General features: G+C 39.7%; 1 protein-coding gene across 1 annotated transcript in view; it reads right to left on the bottom strand.

Annotated features, from left to right (window-relative positions):
- Nucleotides 1–2,229: 2,229 nt before the first annotated feature.
- slc5a9 (solute carrier family 5 member 9) overlaps nucleotides 2,230–22,620 on the bottom strand; it is a 32,128-nt gene continuing 11,737 nt past the window's right edge. Inside the window, exons 7-14 of the mRNA XM_061978465.2 lie at nucleotides 16,817–16,897; nucleotides 16,540–16,745; nucleotides 13,604–13,739; nucleotides 11,177–11,284; nucleotides 10,951–11,101; nucleotides 8,840–9,008; nucleotides 8,521–8,736; nucleotides 2,230–2,757 (exon numbers count right to left, since the gene is read on the bottom strand). Of these exons, the coding sequence (XP_061834449.1) occupies nucleotides 2,467–2,757; nucleotides 8,521–8,736; nucleotides 8,840–9,008; nucleotides 10,951–11,101; nucleotides 11,177–11,284; nucleotides 13,604–13,739; nucleotides 16,540–16,745; nucleotides 16,817–16,897 (1,358 nt within the window). The 3' untranslated portion in view covers nucleotides 2,230–2,466. The remainder of the gene's footprint in view (nucleotides 2,758–8,520; nucleotides 8,737–8,839; nucleotides 9,009–10,950; nucleotides 11,102–11,176; nucleotides 11,285–13,603; nucleotides 13,740–16,539; nucleotides 16,746–16,816; nucleotides 16,898–22,620) is intronic.

Raw genomic sequence — 22,620 nt, 5'->3', positions numbered from 1 at the left:
TCTCAAGGTTGGCAAGTATGCATATATCATCCATCCATCCATCTTCAACCGCTTATCCGGAATGGGGTCGCGGGGACAAATAGCTCCAGCATAGACCTCCAGACTTCCCTCTCCAGAGCAACATTAGCAACTTCCTCCTGGGGGATCCTGAAGCGTTCCCAGGCCAGAGAGGAGACGCTGGTGAGGCATCCGCACGAGATGCTCCAAACCACCTAAGCTGGCTCCTTTCCAAGCGAAGGAGCAGCAGCTCTACTCCGAGTCTCTCTCGGGTGACTGAACTTCTCACCCTATCTCGAAGGGAGATGCCAGCCACCCTTCTGAGGAAACTCATTTCGGCCGCTTGTTTCCGCGGCCGACTTGACATTCATTCATCCTCCGCTGTTGCCATTTCTAATATAAAGTAGTGTAAAGTTCTTACTTATATATGTCAGTAAACTCACCATGAAAGCACTAAAACATACCGGTGTAGTGACTTTACATTATTCACACAAGAAACTTTACTTATTAGAGAGTTCCGGTCACGGGACTAAGGCTGAAACGACGCGTCGACGTCATCGGTTACGTAAATACGTCGACGCCGTTTTTGTGCGTCGGCGCGTCGCATATTTACGTCACACTACTGTCATGGCGGAGCGCAAAGCAGACGATGCGAGCGAGGGGAAAAAAGCACGCCAAAAGTCGTCAAAAGTGTGGGAGTATTTCAATAAACGGCCTAATAATGTTGTTGTATGCACACTGTGTCGAGCGGAAATGGCCTATCATAGCAGCACAACGGCTATGAACGAACATTTGAAAAGAAAACCCCCGACAGCGTTCTTGCCATCACCATCAACAGGTCAATCGTCCGCGTGCGTATACGTTGTCATTATTACACAAAAACATGAATGTGTCATTTGTATCTGCGTTGTAAATTCATAAACTAAAGCACCGTTTCGCTCTGAGAGGCGCGTTTGGCGTGCCTGTTCAGTGTTTACAAAGACGCGCTCCTCTTTAACGCTGTGGAGAGGCGGCGGCGGCGGCGAGCGAGCGGCGAGGCGGGGCGCGCCGGGAGCGACGCCGCAATCGTGCCCAGGTGCGCGATCCGCGCAGTTGGAAGAGAAAAGACTTTGTGTAAAATTAAAAGATTGTAAACCTGGCAAAGCCGTCTGGCGTTCAGTCTGTCGGTCCTGAAAGAACCCCACGGCACAAGACGTGTCACAAACGCTAACGTTAATTAGTTGTGCAAATACCTTTTACAACATTAACAGTTACATATACTATGTACAAACCAACAATTAACTTTCACTTTAATCATACTATCATTGTTGTGTTATTAAGCAAAATAAGCAATACTTTTACTTTTGTTGAAATGTTTACACTGTACACTTTTTTGTATTGGATGTTTAGCTTTATTTTTGCACATTTTAGCAAATAAGCAATACTTTTACTTTTGTTGAAATGTTTACACTTGTTACAGAATATTTCCGTTTTGCACTTTTTTGTATTGGATGTTTATCTTTATTTTTGCACATTTTAAAGCAAAATAAGCAATACTTTTACTTTTGAAATGCTTATACTATTCCAGAATATTAAGATTGGCACTGGATGTTTACTTTTATATTTGCACATTAAAAAGCAAATAAGCTACTTTTAATTTTGTTAAATGTTAAAAGTTTTAAATGTTTACATTGTTACAGAATATTTTGTCATGTTGTTGTCAATGTTGACTGAGTGGCCATACTTTTTTTTTTGTAAATAAAAGCCATGCCTTTAGAAAAAACTGGCCTACATTTATTTTTTCCTCTTCATTTTAAATTAAAAAAAAAAATCGGTAAAAGGAAAAATAATCTATAGATTAATCAAAAAAATAATCCATAGATTAACCGATTAATCGAAAAAAATAATCTATAGATTAATCGATAGAAAAATAATCGTTAGCTGCAGCCCTACACGGGACACATTTCCTGTGTTGTTGTTGCACTAGTGGGCCACGGATGAGGAGATGCTGCTCCGTTATTGATTGAAGTAAAGTGTGAATGTCATTAAAACAGTTAGCGCCATCTTTTCCCGTCCTTGCACGCTACACCGCTACACCAAAGATGACGGGGAGAAGACGCTGTCCAAGTGGAGGCACGTAAATAAAACGGCGAATCCTGAAGAGACTGTCAGAAAGTGATGTGTAAAACATCGTCTATGCAACATTTTGAGCAAAGAACCACCATTACATGTTATGTAGACCACAAGGAAGTCTTTTACTTTTAGAAAATAATCATAATATTATGACTCCTTTAATGCGCCTTATAGTCCGGTATGCCTTTTGTATGGAAATAGACCTGACTAGACCCGCAGTGATCCTTAAAATGTGGTCTGGAAAATACGGTAATAGTAAATGTGAAGTTTCAGTAGGTAAACTGTAAAAGAGGTAATAGAACACATTTGGAAGTGTGCACAAGGAACCGGGTAACAAGACTCGGAGGGACTGCTGAGTTAGGCAAAGTACCCCCACAGAAAAACGGTAACGGCGAGCAGCAGCAAGGCGTTCACGTTGCAGACGTTCCTCCACAGCGGCGCCTCCTTCAGGGAGTTCATCTTAGCGCCTTCAGCCGCAGGAGGAGCCGAATCGGACCCAGTCAGACCGCAGAGCTGCAGAACTATCCTTCGGCACCAGGAGACCGGTGGGCGCGCAGAAGGGCGGGCGGGCTCGGAGGTCACGAAGGTCCTGGCCAGATCGACGCGAGGCTGCTTGCTGTGCCGGGACCACCAAGTCAACCTGTGCAGCTGTGACAAACACACCACTTCTGATTGGAAGAGTCACGCAATTCAAAAGAAAAAGTCAAGTTAAAGTAGCAATGATAGTCACACAATTAACCTTTGCATTTGACCCATCACCCTTGATCACCCCCTGGGAGGTGAGGGGAGCAGTGAGCAGCAGCGGTGGCTTTTGGTGATTTAACCCGCAATTCCAAGCCTTGATGCTGAGTGCCAAGCAGGGAGGTAATGGCTCCCATTTTTATAGTCTTTGGTATGACTCGGCCGGGGTTTGAACTCACAACCTACCCATCTCAGGGCGGACACTCTAACCCAGCGGTGTCCAACTCAAATACAGAGTGGGCCAAAATGTAAAAGTGAACAAAGCCGCGGGGCAAGGTTGAACAAATGAACCTTTTAATAGGGACCCAAACAAGTTTTGCATTGAATATTGAACAAGCAAGGCTTATATAACTTTATAGTGACATGCAAAATCCAGTTTCAAATAATAATTAAAGCTGCAAGCAGCGTTGGTCGGGCCCGCGTATTTGGCAGGTGCTAGTCCTAAGTGTCCCAATACTTTTGTCTACTTTTAGTCTGAAGTGTCCCAAGACTTTTGGCAAGTTGTAGTCCTAAGTGTCCCAATACTTTTGTCTACTTTTAGTCTGGAGTGTCCCAAGACTTTTGTCTAGTGTACCTACCTTGTCTGCATTGTGTGGGCACGTTGGTGCTTCCTGCTTTTAAGCAGCCATCTTAAAAAAACAGTAGCGCAGCAGCATCAGCGCAGCGGGTCTTTGAAGGGTCATAAAATCAAAACCGGAGCAGGTTTTGAAAACTGTTCTGTTAATTCATACACAAGGGTTTAATCTCTCTCCTGTGTTAGTTTGAAGCCGAAACGACAAACGCGCTCAGAGGAGATAGTTTTTGAAGGAAGGTGACCGGTTTTTAAAAAACAATTGTTTTGAAGGGGGAATAGCAAACTTCCTGTTGATTTTTGCTGGGGGTTGTCAATTTATGAAATGTAGGTCTAAGTAAGACCTACATTGAGGTTTTTGTTTCATGTCTCTTCGACCTTCCCAGTGGGAGTTACAGGCAGTTTTGTCATTTTTTTCTTCCGAGGAGCAGTTTTTTCTCCGTTTTATTCAAAAATTGCTCTAGAGCGCAATTTTTAAATTTGGGGTTAGGTTTTTTTATTAGATTGCAATTTTTGCCAGTCCTGATGTGTGCGTTCAGTTTGGTGAGTTTTGAAGCGTGTTAAGGGGGTCAAATTACAGCTCAAAGAGGCAAAAGTTACTGTTTTTAGTACTTTTTTGTCTTGAAGGGGGAATTGCCAACTTCCTGTTGATTTTAGCCCGAAGATGTACAATTGAAAAATGTAGGTCTAAGTCAGACCTACATAAAGGTTTTTGTTTCATGTCTCTCCGACCTTCCTAGTGGGAGTTACAGGCAGCGTAGTTTTGTCTTCTTCCTAGGGGGCGCTAGAGCGCAATTTTGAGTTTTGGGGTTTGGTTTTTTTATTAAAAGGCAATTTTCGCAGGTCCTGATGTGTGGGTCAAATATGGTGAGTTTTGAAGCATGTTAAGTGGGTCAAATTAGTGCTCAAAGAGGCGGCGGAAGAAGAAAGAAAGAAAGAAAGAAAGAATAATAAAACCTTAGAAATTCAATAGGTCCTTATGTCCCATTGCATAAGGACTCCCTGTGGGAGTCCTTTTGCAATGGGCCATTGCGGGCCCTAATAATTCAAAAATATCAATGGTATATCAAATAAAATTTAAATAAAAATTGAATGCCTCTTTTCTATTTGCAGCCTTCTGAGGTAAATATCAACATTAACTTTTTCCACAGGCTAATAATAAATTTGAAAATAAAATAATAATGAATGAATCAAACATTCAAGCCTTGAAGCAGCAAGAGAAAGTGCATGAATAAAATGTTAATTATCGCTCAGTTTGCTACACTGATTTGCTTTTACACTGAATATGGAACAAGCAACGCTTATATCACTTAATAGTGAAAAATCAACTTTCAAAGAACAAACGAAAATACATCAATGGTATATTAAATAAAATTTAAATAAAAAATGTAATGCTTCTTTTCTATTTGCAGCCTTCTGAGGTAAATATCAACATGAACTTTTTCCACAGGCTAATACATTTGAAAATTAAATAATGAATAAATCAACCTTTCAGGCCTTTTTACTGCTCAGTTTGCGACACACTGATCTAATCTGATGTGCCCAGGCCAGATACCTGACATCTTTTCTTGGATGCTAGTTCATTAATGTCGGGGCTCCATACCTGCCAACTTTTGAAATCAGAAAAACCTAGTAGCCAGGGTCCAGGGGCCGCAGGCCCCGGTAGGTCCAGGACAAAGTCCTGGTGGGGGGTTCAGGGGGGCTTCCGACGCAAAATGATTATTAGCATTCAGACAGGTTAAAATGTTGCTAAAACCATCACATTTCTATCAGTCACAGTGACTTTTCAAAACAAAAATGTTACAGCAAAAATCATATGGGTTGATTGACATGTTTATTCTGTAAGCTAACTTCAATAGTTTGAAATTATTTTGACAGTTAATGCCAGTTATCCTGTCAACCTTTCACAAGACTTCAATTTGTTAATTGAAAGTATAAACACTTTTTACAGTAAACAAATGGTAAAACAGTACTAAACAATTCCATTAAAAAACAAATGGTGTCATTATTAACTTTCTGTCCAAGCTTGTATAATCTACTGCCTTGTTCAATTGTAAAAAATATTAAACATGGTAAGCTAACTTCATTAAAATTAATAGTCCTGTCAATAGCATGGAATTACAATTCAAATGTAGTTATTTTGTAAGCCTTTCAAAAGAATTCAAAATATGAAAAATTTATGAAAATTAATTGAAGCCATCAGACACTTGAAAAGTGGCACATCACATCTCTAATGTAATCATTTGAACTTTTCAACAGAAATAGCACTGCAAAAATATTAAGGACATACTTCTGTATTTTGGTAGTTATGCTGTCAACATTTAACAAGATTTCTTCAACTTGGACTTGAAAGCATAAATAGTATAAACACTTTTAACAGTATAACAGTACTAAACAATTCCAATAGATAACTTTGGTGTCATTACCTTTTTGTGGCTAAAATCCGAAAAACGTTGAAAGTTTTCCACTTGTATCGCTAGCAACGGCATTAGACTTGTGTTTTTTTGTCCCAACGTGGTCTTTTACATCGCTAATTCCTCCGTGTCCGATCGAAAAATCTTGTCTGCACAAGGTGCAATTCGCGTAGTTTTCACCCTTTTTGGAACGGATAATTATTCCCGGATAGGCTTTTGAATATTCTTCACGGAATGACTGCAGTTTTCTTTTCGGTTTAAGACTCGTTTGCGATTTTTCTCCGGCTGATTCCATGATCGTTCGCTCGTTTGGAAACAATTGCAACAGGTGCCTCGTGCTTGGCAGCGGTGCTATAAATAGCCTCGCGCATGGCATTCGGAATGGCTCGATAGGAAGTTACGGGAAGCAGTGTCGATTGTCATTGTTGTTACGCGATTTCGTGAATAAAATTTTTTTTTTTAAATTCTTTTAATTAATGAAAAACCGTATTTTTTATCACTGCAACCGTAACCCGGAATAGGTTGACGAAAACCGTACTAATTACGGGAAAACCGGAGTAGTTGGCAGGTATGGGGCTCAGGTGGGTGGGGTTGTGGGGGCGGGATTTGGTGGTAGCGGGGGGGGGGTGTATATTGTAGCGTCCCGGAAGAGTTAGTGCTGCAAGGTGTTCTGGGTATTTGTTCTGTTGTGTTTATGTTGTGTTACGGTGCGGATGTTCTCCCGAAATGTGTTTGTCATTCTTGTTTGGTGTGGTTTCACAGTGTGGCGCATATTTGTAACAGTGTTAAAGTTGTTTATACGGCCACCCTCAGTGTGACCTGTATGGCTGTTGACCAAGTATGCTTTGCATTCACTTATGTGTGTGTAGAAGCCGCATATATATCATGTGACAGGGGCCGGCACGCTGTTTGTATGGAGGAAAAGCAGACGTGACGACAGGTTGTAGAGGACGCTAAAGACAGCGCCTTTAAGGCACGCCCCCAATATTGTTGTCCGGGTGGAAATCGGGAGAAATTCGGGAGGGTTGGCAAGTATGAGTATTTGTTGGAATAATTGTTTGTAAGTTATCACAAAAGAAACGTTGTATTATGAATGCTGTCTTTCGAGGCCTAACAAGAGGAAGAAAGCTCGTGAAACGCCACTGTGATTTCAACACGGACAGATGGCAGGATCTGCTCAACTTCCAGAGGAACTCTCTTTGAAGTGTTAAACAAACTCTCTCTGAAGTATTTCACAAACTCTCTTCCAACTATTTGGTAACCGAGGTCAACGCTATTTACGACCCGCTGCCCTCTTGAAGTTGCTGTGGTCAGGAGACGGGAGGGGTTATCCATTGTCCTCCAACACCTGCCCCAGCTGGATCCAGGAAGAGCCCAAGCCCGAGAAATCCTCTTCTTGGTCTTCAAAGCGACCGAAAACAATGACTGTTTTACATACTTCCCATTCCTGCTGTGACATGTGTTGGTGCGTGAACATTGAACATCTGAATAAATGAGGAGACGAAAACCTTCTTGGTCAGAGCGTGGTGCAGGACTGTACAGAGAGTGCAGTGGCCATGTCTCTCCTCAATATTGAGTCCAAATTGAATTCTGTCTCTGTTTGATTCCTTGCCTTTTGTCTTGTTTAATAGATGTCCTCAGTGTTTGAACGTGACAGTATTAGTGGTGAAACAGCAGCAAATTTGGCCCGCGGGCCAGAGTTTGACACCCATGCTCGAACCACTAGGCCACTCAGCAGGTAACCCATAATAAATTCATCAAAGAAGCAAACTTCATGAATGTTTTTTGTGAGCAACAAGTATGTGCTCCAATCACTACATCACAAAAACATAATAATGATTGTAAAGTCAAGACAGCCATGACATCATGTTCTTTACAAGTGTATGTACACTTTTGACCACCACTGTATATACCTGGTAAATTATTGTTTTTAATGAATACTTAGGCCTACTACGCTACTGTATCTTACTGTTGGTCATTAAGGTGGTACATGGAGGGACAAGTTTTTTCCTGAGGTGATACATTTGTGAATGACCTATATTGTATTGGTTTTAGCAGGCCCGGCCCTAATCAATCTGGCGCCCTAGGCAAGATTTTAGGTGGCGCCCCCCCACATCGGCAATGAAGTGTATATACTCACAAGAAACCGAATAGCTTTGTCTTTGACCTTTTTTTTTTTACTTACAACTATACCTAATATATAAAGGGGTGGAAAAGTGACTATTACCTGCAGGGCAAACATTAGCTAACCAGAAGGCAATAACAATGTAAAAAAAAAACACCTGTAATGTTGTAACAAATAATATTTCTAATAAATAGGCTTTACTTTGCATTTTAATTAACGTGAGATTATTTTTTGTATTTAGAAATAATAGAAACAACTTTTTTTTTCTTTTTTTTTCTCCAACATTTGTGGCACTGGCGTGGCGCCCCCTGATGGACGGCGCCCTTAGCATTTGCCTATACGGCCTATGCCACGGGCCGGCCCTGGGTTTTAGTATCTTTCATGTAGAAAATGTATCAAAGTGGCCCCCACATCCTTCAGTTCTTATTAACGTGGCCTTCGCTAGAAAAGGTTTGGATTAGTTCTTTATGACAGACTGTCTTGTTGATGCTATGATTTGGTTTGTGGTCTACTGGATCAGGCTCAAAAAGGCCAGAAAAGGAGCAAGAGTGGCTGCTCACGTGCTGTGCAGGTATCGGGGGCGTGGCCAGGCTGACCACCACTACAATCAGGCAGGTGAGCCCCAGGAGGAGGGTGGCGAAGTAAAGGAAGTGGACCTTGGCCACGATGGCGGGACGGTGGTCCGGCTCACCGCAAGGCAACACCTCGTAGGTGAACTCCAGAACCATCCGGATCAATCCCACCGCCAGCCCCACCATCAGGCCCCAGAATGCACCCTGATCACACGGAAATAAATGTCAGTTCTGGACACTTCATTAGGAACAACAAACACTGCACGTTCTGCTTGTGTCGCTCAAACATTTTACACGTCGGACGTACTTGCTCATTGGCACGTGGCCAGAAGATGGCCAGTAGGAACACACCACCAATAGGCGGACACAAAAAGCTGATCACTGATTGGGAGTAGTCGAAGAGTTTCCCGCTGCTGGCTGATTGGATGACAGGAATCCACAAGATGCTAACACACACCAGCACCAGGGTGAACACTCTGCAAGAACACACACACACTGTAATGACAAAAGTATTTGGCCACCTGCCTTGACTCACTTATGAACTTGAAGTGCCATCCCATTCCTAACCCATATGACCTTTTGCAGCTATTACAGCTTCAACTCTTCTGGGAAGGCTGTCCACAAGGTTGCGGAGTGTGTTTATAGCAATTTTCCACCATTCTTCCAAAAGCACATTGGCGAGGTCACACATTGGTGGGTGGAGAAGGCCTGGCTCTCAGTCTCCGTTCTAACTCATCCCAAAGGTGTTCTATCGTGGTTCAGGTCAAGACTCTGTGCAGGCCAGTCAAGTTCATCCACACCAGACTCTGTCATCCATGTCTTTATGGACCTTGCTTTGTGCACAGTCATGTTGGAAGAGGAAGGGGCCCGCTCCAAACTGTTCCCACAAGGCTGGGAGCATGGAATTGTCCAAAATGTTTTGGTATCCTGGAGCATTTAAAGTTCCTTTCACTGGAACAAAGGGTACAAGCCCAACCTCTGAAAAACAACCCCACACCATAATTCCTCCTCCACCAAATTTCACACACGGCACAATGCAGTCCGAAATGTAGCGTTCTCCTGGCAACCTCCAAACCCAGACTGGTCCATCAGATTGCCAGATGGAAAAGCGTGATTCATCAGTCCAGAGAAGGTGCATCCACTGCTCTAGAGTCCAGTGGCGACGTGCTTTACACCACTGCATCCCACGCTTTGCATTGAACTTGGTGATGTATGGCTTAGATGCAGCTGCCTGGCCATGGAAACCCATTCCATGAAGCTCTCTGCGTACTGTACGTGGGCTAATTGGAAGGTCACATGAAGTTTGGAGCTCTGTAGCAACTGACCTTGAATCTTTGCACTATGCCAGGGGTCGGCAACCCAAAATGTTGAAAGAGCCATATTGGACCAAAAATACAAAAACAAATCTGTCTGGAGCCGCAAAAAATTATAAGCCATATTACATACAGATAGTGTGTCATGAGATATAAATTGAATCAAGAGGACTTAAAGGAAACTAAATGACCTCGAATATAGCTACAAATGAGGCATAATGATGCAATATGTACATATAGCTAGCCTCAATAGCATGTTAGCATCGATTAGCTTGCAGTCATGCAGTGACCAAATATGTCCGATTAGCACTCCACACAAGTCAATAACATCAACAAAACTCACCTTTCATGCACAACGTTAAAGGTTTGGTGGACAAAATGAGACAGAAAAAGAAGTGGCATAAAACACGTCCTAGAAAGTTATACATGTAAACAAACTACGGTGAGTTCAAAGACCGCCAAATTAGTAGGACAAAACGGCGCCCGCCAAATACTCGAATCAGTGAAGCATGTTTAATATAAACAGTGTACTTTGTAACAATTAGGGAGGCTTGTGTCATGTTTGTCCTCCTACAGAAACCATATTAAAACAAAAAATAGATTTTTTCTTTTCTTTTTCCATTTTTCATACATTTTTTAAAAAGCTCCAGAGAGCCACTAGGGCGGCGCTAAAGATGCGGCTCTAGAGCCGCGGGTTGCCGACCCCTGCACTATGCTGACCTCTCTGTCAGTTTACGTGGCCTACAACTTGGTGGCTGAGTTGCTGTTGTTCCCAAACTCTTCACTTTTCTTAGAATAAAGTCGACTTTGGAATATTTAGGAGGGAGGACATTTCAGGACTGGATTTGTTGCACAGGTGGCATCCTATGACAGTTCCACGCTGGAAATCACTGAGAGCGGCCCATTCTTTCACAAATGTTTGTAGAAACAGTCTCCATGCCTAAGTGCTTGATTTGATACACCTGTGATTAGTGATTAGGGCACCTGATTCTCATCATTTGGATGGGTGGTCAAATACCTTTGGCAATATAGTGTATATATCCTTCTTGTCCTCTTACTTGGATCTACAGTATGTATTCCTCTCCGTGACGTCCCACACCCTCACCTGCCAACAATCATGAGCTCCATCTCGGAGGCGGCGGGCCGGACTTTGTGGTACAGGTCCAAGGTGAGGACGGTGGAGCTGCTGTTGAAGACGGACGACAGAGAAGACAGCAGACCGGCGAACATCACAGCCAGCATCAGTCCACGGAGACCTGCACACACGCACACACACACATACATTCCTAACAGTGTTTGTGTGCGTGTTTATGTGCGGGTGACCTACACACCAAGAGGCATGAGCTCCACTACCAGTTTAGGGTAGGCGATGTTGGAGCAGCCAAGTGAAGCTCCACACACTCTCTGACACACTGCTGGATCCACGCAGGCCACCTCATCTACACACAAAACACTCAACTTTAACAAACTCAGCATAAACATGTAAATATCTAGGAAGTAACACACACACACACACACATATATTATTGTATTTGTTACCTTTTGAGACCTCCGGATAATGCCTACCTCTTTAGGACCAGCCTTTCTAGATATGTAAAGATGTGTATTTACAACATACTATGCACATATAAAACCGCTTGTTGTGGAAAAATTAGTTGGAATTTCACAAGAAAAAGGTCCCAGTTTCACAAGAAAAACTTCGAATTTGTCAGTATTATAATAAAAGTCGTCATTTTACTCGACGCAAGTCAAACTTTTACAAGAAAAACTTGTCCAATATTATGATACGAGTTGGAATTTTACTCAGTAACAGTCGCAATTTTACAAGAAAAGCTTAAAATTTTGGCAATGTTATGAAAAGAGTCGTAATTTTACTGGACAAAAGTCACAATTTTGTAAGAAAATTTTACAATTTTGTCAATATTATAATATTATCCGGAATTTTTACTTATTTAAAATAATTCACTATTTTACAACAACAACAACAAAATTGGCAATATTGTGATAAAAGTCGGAATTCTATATGACAAATGTCACAATTGTGCATTAGGAGGTGATGATTTTACATAAAAAAGTGATAATTTTACAAGAAAATATTACAATATTACAGAAACAGAAAAAAATATGAGAAATTGTTCCCAATTTTATAAGAAAAAAGTCGACACATTGTGAGAAAAACACTGCTTTTAGTTCTTTTTTTGGGGGGAGGAATGTTTTGTTGGTAATTGTTTTTTTAATTTTCATTATTTACTTCAAGTTATTACAGTATGTCTCTATATACATATTTATTTTATTAAATTAATTTTGGCCAAAGGGGGCGCATTTCAATTTCTTACACACACTTATTTCATATGTTGACCAGAGGAGAACCACTTCAAATTTGTACACACACTTGTTATTTCGTATGTTGACCAGAGGGGGAGCACTTTTAAAAGCAACAATGATAAAAATCCCTCCTTTTTGGGAGCACCCTCATGTTGATAGATGTCACCACAAATGAGACATTGTCTATTAGATGCAATGTTATTGATTTATGTCATCACTTGTTCACACCTCCTCATATGGAAGATACATTTCCTTCTTCATGTCTCAAGAAGGCTAGGAATACAAGAACACACACACACACACACACACACACACACACACACACACACACACACACACACACACATACTTGTATTGTGGCCTTCTTGAGACCTGAGAAAAATGCCTACCTCTTTAGGACCAGCCTTTGTAGATATATAAAGATGTGTATTTACAACATTAATAATATATACATACTATGCACATATAAAACCGCTTGTTGTGGAAAAATTAGTTGGAATTTCACAAGAAAAAGGTCCCAGTTTCACGAGAAAAACTTCGAATTTTGTCAGTATTATAATAAAAGTCGTCATTTTACTCGACGCAAGTCAAACTTTTACAAGAAAAACTGAACATTTGTCCAATATTATGATACAAGTTGGAATTTTACTCAGTAACAGTCGCAATTTTACAAGAAAAGCTTAACATTTTGGCAATGTTATGAAAAGAGTCGTAATTTTACTGGACAAAAGTCACAATTTTGTAAGAAAATTTTTACAATTTTGTCAATATTATAATAATATCCGGAATTTTTACTTATTTAAAATAATTCACTATTTTACAACAACAACAACAAAATTGGCAATATTGTGATAAAAGTCGGAATTTTATATGACAAATGTCACAATTGTGCATTAAGAGGTGATGATTTTACATAAAAAAGTGATCATTTTACAAGAAAATATTACAACATTTCAGAAACAGAAAAAAATATGAGAAATTATTCCCAACTTTTAAGAAAAAAGTCGACACATTGTGAGAAAAACACTGCTTTTAGTTCTTTTTTGGGGGGGAGGAATGTTTTGTTGGTACTTGTTTTTTAATTTTCATTATTTCCTTCAAGTTATTACAGTATGTCTCTATATACTTTTTTTTTTTTTTTTTTTTTATAATTTTGGCCAAATGGGGTGCATTTAAATTTTTTACACACACTTATTTCATATGTTGACCAGAGGGGGAGCACTTTTAAAAGCAACAATTATAAAAAATCCCTTCTTTTTGGGACCACCCTCATGTTGATAGATGTCACCACAAATGAGACATTGTCTATTAGATGCAATGTTATTGATTTATGTCATCACTTGTTCACATCTCCTCATACGGAAGATACTTTTCCTTCTTCGTGTCTCAAGAAGGGTAGAAATACAAGAACACACACACACACACACACTGACCTGGAAACAGCGCTCGGCTGATCATGCCTGGTATGATGATGAAAAATATTGGTAAGATTTTGAGGTAACCTGCCAACACGCTGGCTCCTTTGGCGTGTGACAACGACTTCGCTGCCAGCGACCTCTGAACTATTACCTATGCACACACACACACACACACACGGATTACAGAGTACCCTGCGAGAGGGGACTTGACTAGAATAAGTCAAATAAAGTTAATATGGTAGAGTAGACCTAGGTACAGTTATGGATATGATTTTCATTTACTTTAAACATCAATCAATCAAAGTTTATTTTTTAGCCCTTAGTCACAAGTATCTCAAAGGGCTTCACAAACTCCTGACAACGTCCCCAGATCTAAACCCGCGGGACACAATGTAGTACATCACATATTTACTATTTCATATCCTAGCATGTACAAAAAAAAAAAAGAGTAGAAAGAAGCACAGCTTATTTAAATTCTATAACTTTCACCGGCTATTTCTAATACATTTGTTCACTTTAAGTACGCAGTCTGTAACGCAAACAACCAAATAGGTAAAGAAATAAATCAATAAAGTTCACATGAATAGTTAATTACTTCTACGTAACATAATTTGCTGATTATGTGACAGATGTTTGATAGTCTCATTTAACGATAAAGTTCATGTTTATCAGAATTCTTCTTTGTACAAAGCCCAAAAGCAGTGAAGTTGTCAGGTTGTGTAAATGGTCAATAAAAAGAGAATACAACAAATCCTTTTCAACTTATATTCAATTGAATAGACTGCAAAGACAAGATATTTCATGTTCACACTGAGAAACTTTCTTATATTTTTTGGCAAATATTAGCTCATTTGGAATTTGATGCCTGCAACATGTTTCAAAAAAGCTGGCACGCATGGCAAAAAAGACTGAGGAAGTTGAGGAATGCTCATCAAAGACTTATTTGGAACATCCCACAGGTGAACAGGCTAATTGGGAACAGGTGGGTGCCATGATTGGGTATAAAAGCAGCTTCCATGAAATGCTCAGTCATTCACAAACAAGGACGGGGCGAGGGTCACCACTTTGTCAACAAATGCCTGAGCAAATTGTTTAAGAAAAACCTTTCTCAAGCAGCTATTGCAAGGAATTTAGGGATTTCACCATCTACGCTCCGTAATATCATCAAAAGGCTCAGACAATCTGGAGAAGTCACTGCACGTAAGCGGCAAGGCTGAAAACCAACATTGAATGCCTGTGATTTTCGATCCCTCAGGTGTATTGCATCAAAAGTGGGAAAGTGTTCTGTGGTCTGACGAGTCCACATTTCAAATTGTTTTTGGAAACTGTAGACGTCGTGTCCTCCGGACCAAAGAGGAAAAGAACCATCCGGATTGTTCTAGGGTGAAAGTGTAAAAGGCAGCATGTGTGATGGTATGGGGGTGTATTAGTGGCCAAGACATGGGTAACTTACACATCTGTGAAGGCACCATTAATGCTGAAAGGTACATACAGCTTTTGGAGCAACATATGTTGCCATCCAAGCAACGTTATCATGGACGCCCCTGCTTATTTCAGCAAGACAATGCCAAGCCACGTGTTACAACAGCGTGGCTTCATAGTAAAAGAGTGCGGGTACTAGACTGGCCTGCCTGTAGTCCAGACATTGAAAATGTGTGAAGGCTAAAATATGACAAAGGAGACTGTTGAACAACTTAAGCTGTACATCAAGCAAGAATGGGAAAGAATTCCACTTCAAAAATGTGTCTCCTCACCGATAACATGTGCCCGGTACCACTAAAACGCGCTGTTGCTTTTACGACCTTGCTGGCCAGGCAATTGATCTTGTTTAATTGGAAGCTGGCTCGCCCCCCATCACACGGCCGTTGGATTAGAGAGGTTCTCTACAATCTAAAGCTGGAAAAACTTTTCGCTAAAAGGCTCGGCTCAAGCATTTGAAAGCTCATGGAGTCCTTTTTTGCTGTATGTCAACTCTCTTGACCTATGCCCAGACGCAGATGAGGAATAATCTCCCTTTTATTTATTAGTATTATTTTATTCTACTTTTATTTTATTATATATTATTATTATTACATTTTTATTTTTATTTTATTATCATTATTATTATTATTATTTTTTATATATATATATATATTTTATTTATTTAGTTATTTTTTTCTCCCTCTCTCTCCTTTAAGCCTGTCTGTCTGTCTCTGGACTCGTGTGTGTGTGTGTGTGTGTGTGTGTGTGTGTGTGTGTGTGTGTGTGTGTGTGTGTGTGTGTGTGTGTGTGTGTGTGTGTGTGTGTGTGTGTGTGTGTGTGTGAGAATGTGTCTGTCTTTGTCGTCTTACTTGTTATATAATTGTGCCATTTGTCCCTCGTTGGTGGGACCTGAGTGGGGTGGGAGGGTGGATGGGTGGTTTGGGTTTTAAGGGAAAGGGTGTGAATAATTTACTGACTTTAAAATTGTACTGTTTCGACTTGCACTTTTTTCTGTCTATTTGAAAATGCCAACAAAAAAGTTGGAAAAAAAAAAAAATTTGTCTCCTCAGTTCCCAAACCTTTACTGAGTGTTGTTAAAAGGAAAGGCCATGTAACACACTGGTAAAAATACCTTTTTTGCAATGTGTTGCTGCCATTAAATTCTAAGTTCATGATTATTTGCAAAAAAAATTACGTTTCTCTGTTTGAATATTAAATATATTGTCTTTGCAGTCTATTGACTTGAATATAAGTTGAAAAGGATTTGTTGTATTCTCTTTTTATTTACCATTTACACAACGTGACAACTTCACTGCTTTTGTACTTTATAAACAGTTGGATAATATTAGTAATTTTATGCTTAATCCATTCTATCATGTAATTCCACATACAGTGAGGGTATACTGGACTAAAGAGATAGGTGGAGTACAGGTTAGAGTAGAGGAAATGATAGTAGTAAGTGTAAGTAAGGTAGAGTGGAGGAAAGTTACCTGGTCAGTGCACCAATACCAGATGCCAATAATACCGAGGCCAAAGATGAGGCCAGGCCACGGCATGTCACTTGACAGCGGCTCTCGAAATATGTGAAAGGCGTCACTGCGAGGGAGGTGACATGTGGTGTTGGCCACTGTTGCCATGGGAACGGCAGCCATGTACCGTTCCATCAGACCCTCGTACCATCCGACTTTGGATAAGGCTGGAAACATGACATCAATTCATGAACACACACATTTGACCTAGTGTGTGTGTGTGTGTGTTGTGTCAGACCAATGAACATCAGCGCGAAGGCTCCTCCCACCATGATCACCGTCTGGATTGCATCAGTGTAGATAACTGCTGACAAACCTCCTACAAAAAGTTACACATGAAGTGTAAAAGTTAACTGAAAACATAAAGAACCGGGCAAGTGAAATATAATGTCCCTAATGACCAAATGCGACCTAAGTAGACATTTATTTTGATAAGTGCAGGAGGGTGGCGTGGGTGTGTGCGATGGATCAAGGAAGGCGCAGGTGAGGAACGTTGAACAAAAGCTTTCTTTATTGACAAGCAAGCAATCCGACAGGTGCTGCAGTCTACCTGTGGGGAGAGTCTGGCCAAATGACATCTATCTATATCTCTATCCCCCTCCTCTCTCCCCCTCCACCCATTTATGGTGCATCGCACGGAGGAGAACGCCCAAAACAAAACCGCCCACCGCAGGAAATAAGTCTAACCTGAATAGTGTCGGAGGCAGATATTTACATACAGGTAAAAGCCAGTAAATTAGAATATTTTGAAAAACTTGATTTATTTCAGTAATTGCATTCAAAAGGTGTAACTTGTACATTATATTTATTCATTGCACACAGACTGATGCATTCAAATGTTTATTTCATTTAATTTTGATGATTTGAAGTGGCAACAAATGAAAATCCAAAATTCCGTGTCACAAAATTAGAATATTACTTAAGGCTAATACAAAAAAGGGATTTTTAGAAATGTTGGCCAACTGAAAAGTATGAAAATGAAAAATATGAGCATGTACAATACTCAATACTTGGTTGGAGCTCCTTTTGCCTCAATTACTGCGTTAATGCGGCGTGGCATGGAGTCGATGAGTTTCTGGCACTGCTCAGGTGTTATGAGAGCCCAGGTTGCTCTGATAGTGGCCTTCAACTCTTCTGCGTTTTTGGGTCTGGCATTCTGCATCTTCCTTTTCACAATACCCCACAGATTTTCTATGGGGCTAAGGTCAGGGGAGTTGGCGGGCCAATTTAGAACAGAAATACCATGGTCTGTAAACCAGGCACGGGTAGATTTTGCGCTGTGTGCAGGCGCCAAGTCCTGTTGGAACTTGAAATCTCCATCTCCATAGAGCAGGTCAGCAGCAGGAAGCATGAAGTGCTCTAAAACTTGCTGGTAGACGGCTGCGTTGACCCTGGATCTCAGGAAACAGAGTGGACCGACACCAGCAGATGACACGGCACCCCAAACCATCACTGATGGTGGAAACTTTACACTAGACTTCAGGCAACATGGATCCTGTGCCTCTCCTGTCTTCCCCCAGACTCTGGGACCTCGATTTCCAAGGGAAATGCAAAATTTGCTTTCGTCAGAAAACATGACTTTGGACCACTCAGCAGCAGTCCAGCTGGTGTCGGTCCACTCTGTTTCCTGAGATCCAGGGTCAACGCAGCCGTCTACCAGCAAGTTTTAGAGCACTTCATGCTTCCTGCTGCTGACCTGCTCTATGGAGATGGAGATTTCAAGTTCCAACAGGACTTGGCGCCTGCACACAGCGCAAAATCTACCCGTGCCTGGTTTACGGACCGTGGTATTTCTGTTCTAAATTGGCCCGCCAACTCCCCTGACCTTAGCCCCATAGAAAATCTGTGGGGTATTGTGAAAAGGAAGATGCAGAATGCCAGACCCAAAAACGCAGAAGAGTTGAAGGCCACTATCAGAGCAACCTGGGCTCTCATAACACCTGAGCAGTGCCAGAAACTCATCGACTCCATGCCACGCCGCATTAACGCAGTAATTGAGGCAAAAGGAGCTCCAACCAAGTATTGAGTATTGTACATGCTCATATTTTTCATTTTCATACTTTTCAGTTGGCCAACATTTCTAAAAATCCCTTTTTTGTATTAGCCTTAAGTAATATTCTAATTTTGTGACACACGGGATTTTGGATTTTCATTTGTTGCCACTTCAAATCATCAAAATTAAATGAAATAAACAATTGAATGCATCAGTCTGTGTGCAATGAATAAATATAATGTACAAGTTACACCTTTTGAATGCAATTACTGAAATAAATCAAGTTTTTCAAAATATTCTAATTTACTGGCTTTTACCTGTATATCCGTATTTAAGTGTTACTTCTTTATTTTCATAATCATATTACAAAACAGCTAGTGTTTTTCTTCCAATTGTGATCTTTTGGTTGTCTGCAAATACTGTGTGCTAACCTTGAATATGGAATGTAAGAAAGAGAGATACTCCTTCTTTTATCTCTTCTCATGTCCAGGTGCGGAGGACAGTGGGCATGTGTTTGGGCTGAAAAGACAAGACAACGAGGGTGGGAGGGGGAGAGACTTGATAGAATAGAAGGTTTCCATATTTTTAGGGCAGACCATCTTAGCTGCGCGATTGAATGTTCTATGCTGGACTGGTCTCATCATATTTGCAAAGCTTTGAAAAATATATTACAAAATACCTATTCTGTCTCTGGTGGTTCTTTTACTCAGCTTTAAGTGTCGTAAAGAGCTTGGGAGCGACGACCAGAAACTTGAATTCCCTGGGAGGAACAACTGGTCCAAACGCAACAATAGCTACTTTATAAATCCTCAATACATCCATCCATTTTCTACCGCTTGTCTCTCTCGATGTCGGCGGGACACATATATCATAATAATATCGCACTGTGGCCTTAACACCGTATCGCACCGTGAGATTTCAATACATTCCATCCATAGTTATCGCACATGTGCATGTCACACTAAATGACTACACTCGTATTACCTGCCCTCAATGATGCACCACTGTTTACAAAACTGGCTGTTTGCTTGCTCCAAAGGAACGTAATCTTCCACCGTATGCAAAACATGTTATTTTGTAGTCTAGTAGACACTACAAAAGCAATTTATTTTGAAGGGTAAGCACAGGAAACATGCAGCAGTGTTGTATCAACAAGTTAGTGCTGATAATTAAGTACCATTAAGAAGAAAAACAAGTTGACTTTATATGCTTATTTGTGTTTCACTGTATCCATTAAACCAGGGGTCCCCAACCTTTTTTCCCCCAGGGACCGGTTTGCTGTATGCATTATTTTCACCCACCGGCTTTTCACGTGTGGCAGATAAAAATAGCAAAAAAATTAGCATGAAAAATCAACTCAGTGTAACGCTGAAATAATGGGAGCCCTGGGCGTGTTTCTTTGCAAAAAGATGGCATATACCGTATTTTTCGGACTATAAGTCGCAGTTTTTTTCGTAGTTTGGCCGGGGGTGCGACTTATACTCAGGAGCGACTTATGTGTGAAATGATTCAAATAATATTATTGATCTCATTCACGTAAGAGACTAGACGTATAAGATTTCATGGGATTTAGCGATTAGGAGTGACAGATTGTATAGCATGTTCTATATGTTATAGTTATTTGAATGACTCTTACCATAATATGTTACCTTAACATACCAGTTGGTTATTTATGCCTCATATAACGTACACTTATTCAGCCTGTTGTTCACTATTCTTCATTTATTTTAAATTGCCTTTCAAATGTCTATTCTTGGTGTTGGCTTTTATCAAATACATTTCCCCAAAAAATGCGACTTATACTCCAGTGCGACTTATATATGTTTTTTTCCTTCTTTATTATGCATTTTCGGCCGGTGCGACTTATACCCCGGAGCAACTTATACTCCGAAAAATACGGCACTATATACCAGTGTTTCTTAACCATAGGGCCGGGGCCCAGTGTTGGGTCGCGAGCGCCCTCTAGAATGTAATATATGGGGTTTTTCAGCTGTGGTCCGCATAGGCCACAGGGGTACTTAGTTGTAATACACTTTTCCACCACTTGTGGCAGTAATGACATTATAAAACAGGGGTGCTCACACTTTTTCTGCAGGCGAGCTACTTTTCAATTGATCAAGTCGTGGGGATCTACCTCATTCATATATATAATTGACATTTACTTATTTATGAAATATAAGTTTTTGTTAACAAGTTAAAGGTGTTTAATGATAATGCAAGCATGTTTAACACATATAGTTAATATTGTTAATAAATTAAAGGTGTTTAATGATAATGCAATCATGTTTAACACATAGTTTATATTGTTAATAAATCAAAGGTGTTTAATGATAATACAAGAATGTTTAATACATATAGTTAATATTGTTAATAAATTAAAGGTGTTTAATGATAATACAAGTATGTTTAATACATATAGTTAATACTGTTAACAAGCTAAAGGTGTTTAAAGATAATGCAAGCATGTTTAATACATATAGTTAATATTGTTAACAAGTTAAAGGTGTTTAATGATAATACAAGCATGTTTAATACATATAGTTAATATTATTAATAAGTTAAAGGTGTTTAAAGATAATACAAACATGTTTAACACATATAGTTAATATTTTTAACAAGTTAAAGGTGTTTAATGATAATACAAGCATGTTTAACACATATAGTTAATATTGTTAATAAGTTAAAGGTGTTTAAAGATAATGCAAGCATGTTTAATACATATAGTTAATATTGTTAACAAGTTAAAGGTGTTTAATGATAATACAAGCATGTTTAATACATATAGTTAATATTATTAATAAGTTAAAGGTGTTTAAAGATAATACAAACATGTTTAACACATATAGTTAATATTTTTAACAAGTTAAAGGTGTTTAATGATAATACAAGCATGTTTAACACATATAGTTAATATTGTTAATAAGTTAAAGGTGTTTAAAGATAATGCAAGCATGTTTAACACATAGTTAATATTGTTAACAAGTTAAAGGTGTTTAAAGATAATGCAAGCATGTTTAACATATATAGTTAATATTGTTAATAAGTTAAAGGTGTTTAAAGATAATGCAAGCATGTTTAACACATATAGTTAATATTGTTAACAAGTTAAAGGTGTTTAATGATAATACAAGCATGTTTAACACATATAGTTAATATTGTTAATAAGTTAAAGGTGTTTAAAGATAATGCAAGCATGTTTAACACACATAGTTAATATTGTTAACAAGTTAAGGTGTTTAAAGATAATACAGGCATGTTTAACACATATAGTTAATATTGTTAATAAGTTAAAGGTGTTTAAAGATAATACAAGCATGTTTAACACATATAGATTCTTTCTTTCATGAAGACAAGAATATAAGTTGGTGTATTACCTGATTCTGATGACTTGCAGTGATTGGAATCAGACAGTGGTGCTAAAAACGTCCGCATTTTCGATTGGAGGAGAAAAAAGTCCTCCTTTCTGTCCAATACCACATGAAAGTGGTTGGTTTTTGGCATCTTATTTGTCCAGCTTCCGTACTCCTTTGTATACACTTTACAAGAAATACATTGTCGGCAAACTCCGTAGCTTGCTAGCTTGTGCACGCCAGCTTTCTGAGACTCGTTTTGTTAGCGCAACTGTGCAACTGTGCAGTCGGTCTTTGGAGTTTTGACGACAGGTACGGCGCCAGTCTGTTGAAATAAAGTGTTTCTCGCCTTCCAGTCGGTAGTTTTAATGAGCTGGCAGCAGCCAGCGTCATCTCAGAAGACCCTCGGGTGCCGTGAATGTCAATCAAGTGACGAAAGTGACGGCATAGTGAAGATTTATGATCGCTCATTTTTAGGACTATTTTTTTAATGCCTGGCTGGTGATCGACTGACACACCCTCCGAGATCGACCGGTAGATCGCGATCGACGTAATGAGCACCCCTGTTATAAAACAACCAGAGTGAAAGTCATAGAGAAAATGTCTTAAGCGCAAAAATTATGACTAAAGTGGTATTTTCATTTGCACTTTAATTTTTATGACAGTTTAGTTAAAAAACATATGTATTATTAATTTAGT

The sequence above is a fragment of the Nerophis lumbriciformis genome, linkage group LG18, assembly GCF_033978685.3.
Source record: "Nerophis lumbriciformis linkage group LG18, RoL_Nlum_v2.1, whole genome shotgun sequence".
Taxonomy (NCBI): domain Eukaryota; kingdom Metazoa; phylum Chordata; class Actinopteri; order Syngnathiformes; family Syngnathidae; genus Nerophis; species Nerophis lumbriciformis.
The sequence above is the reverse complement of the archived record's forward strand: the minus strand, read 5'-3'. Positions and strand labels throughout refer to the sequence as shown.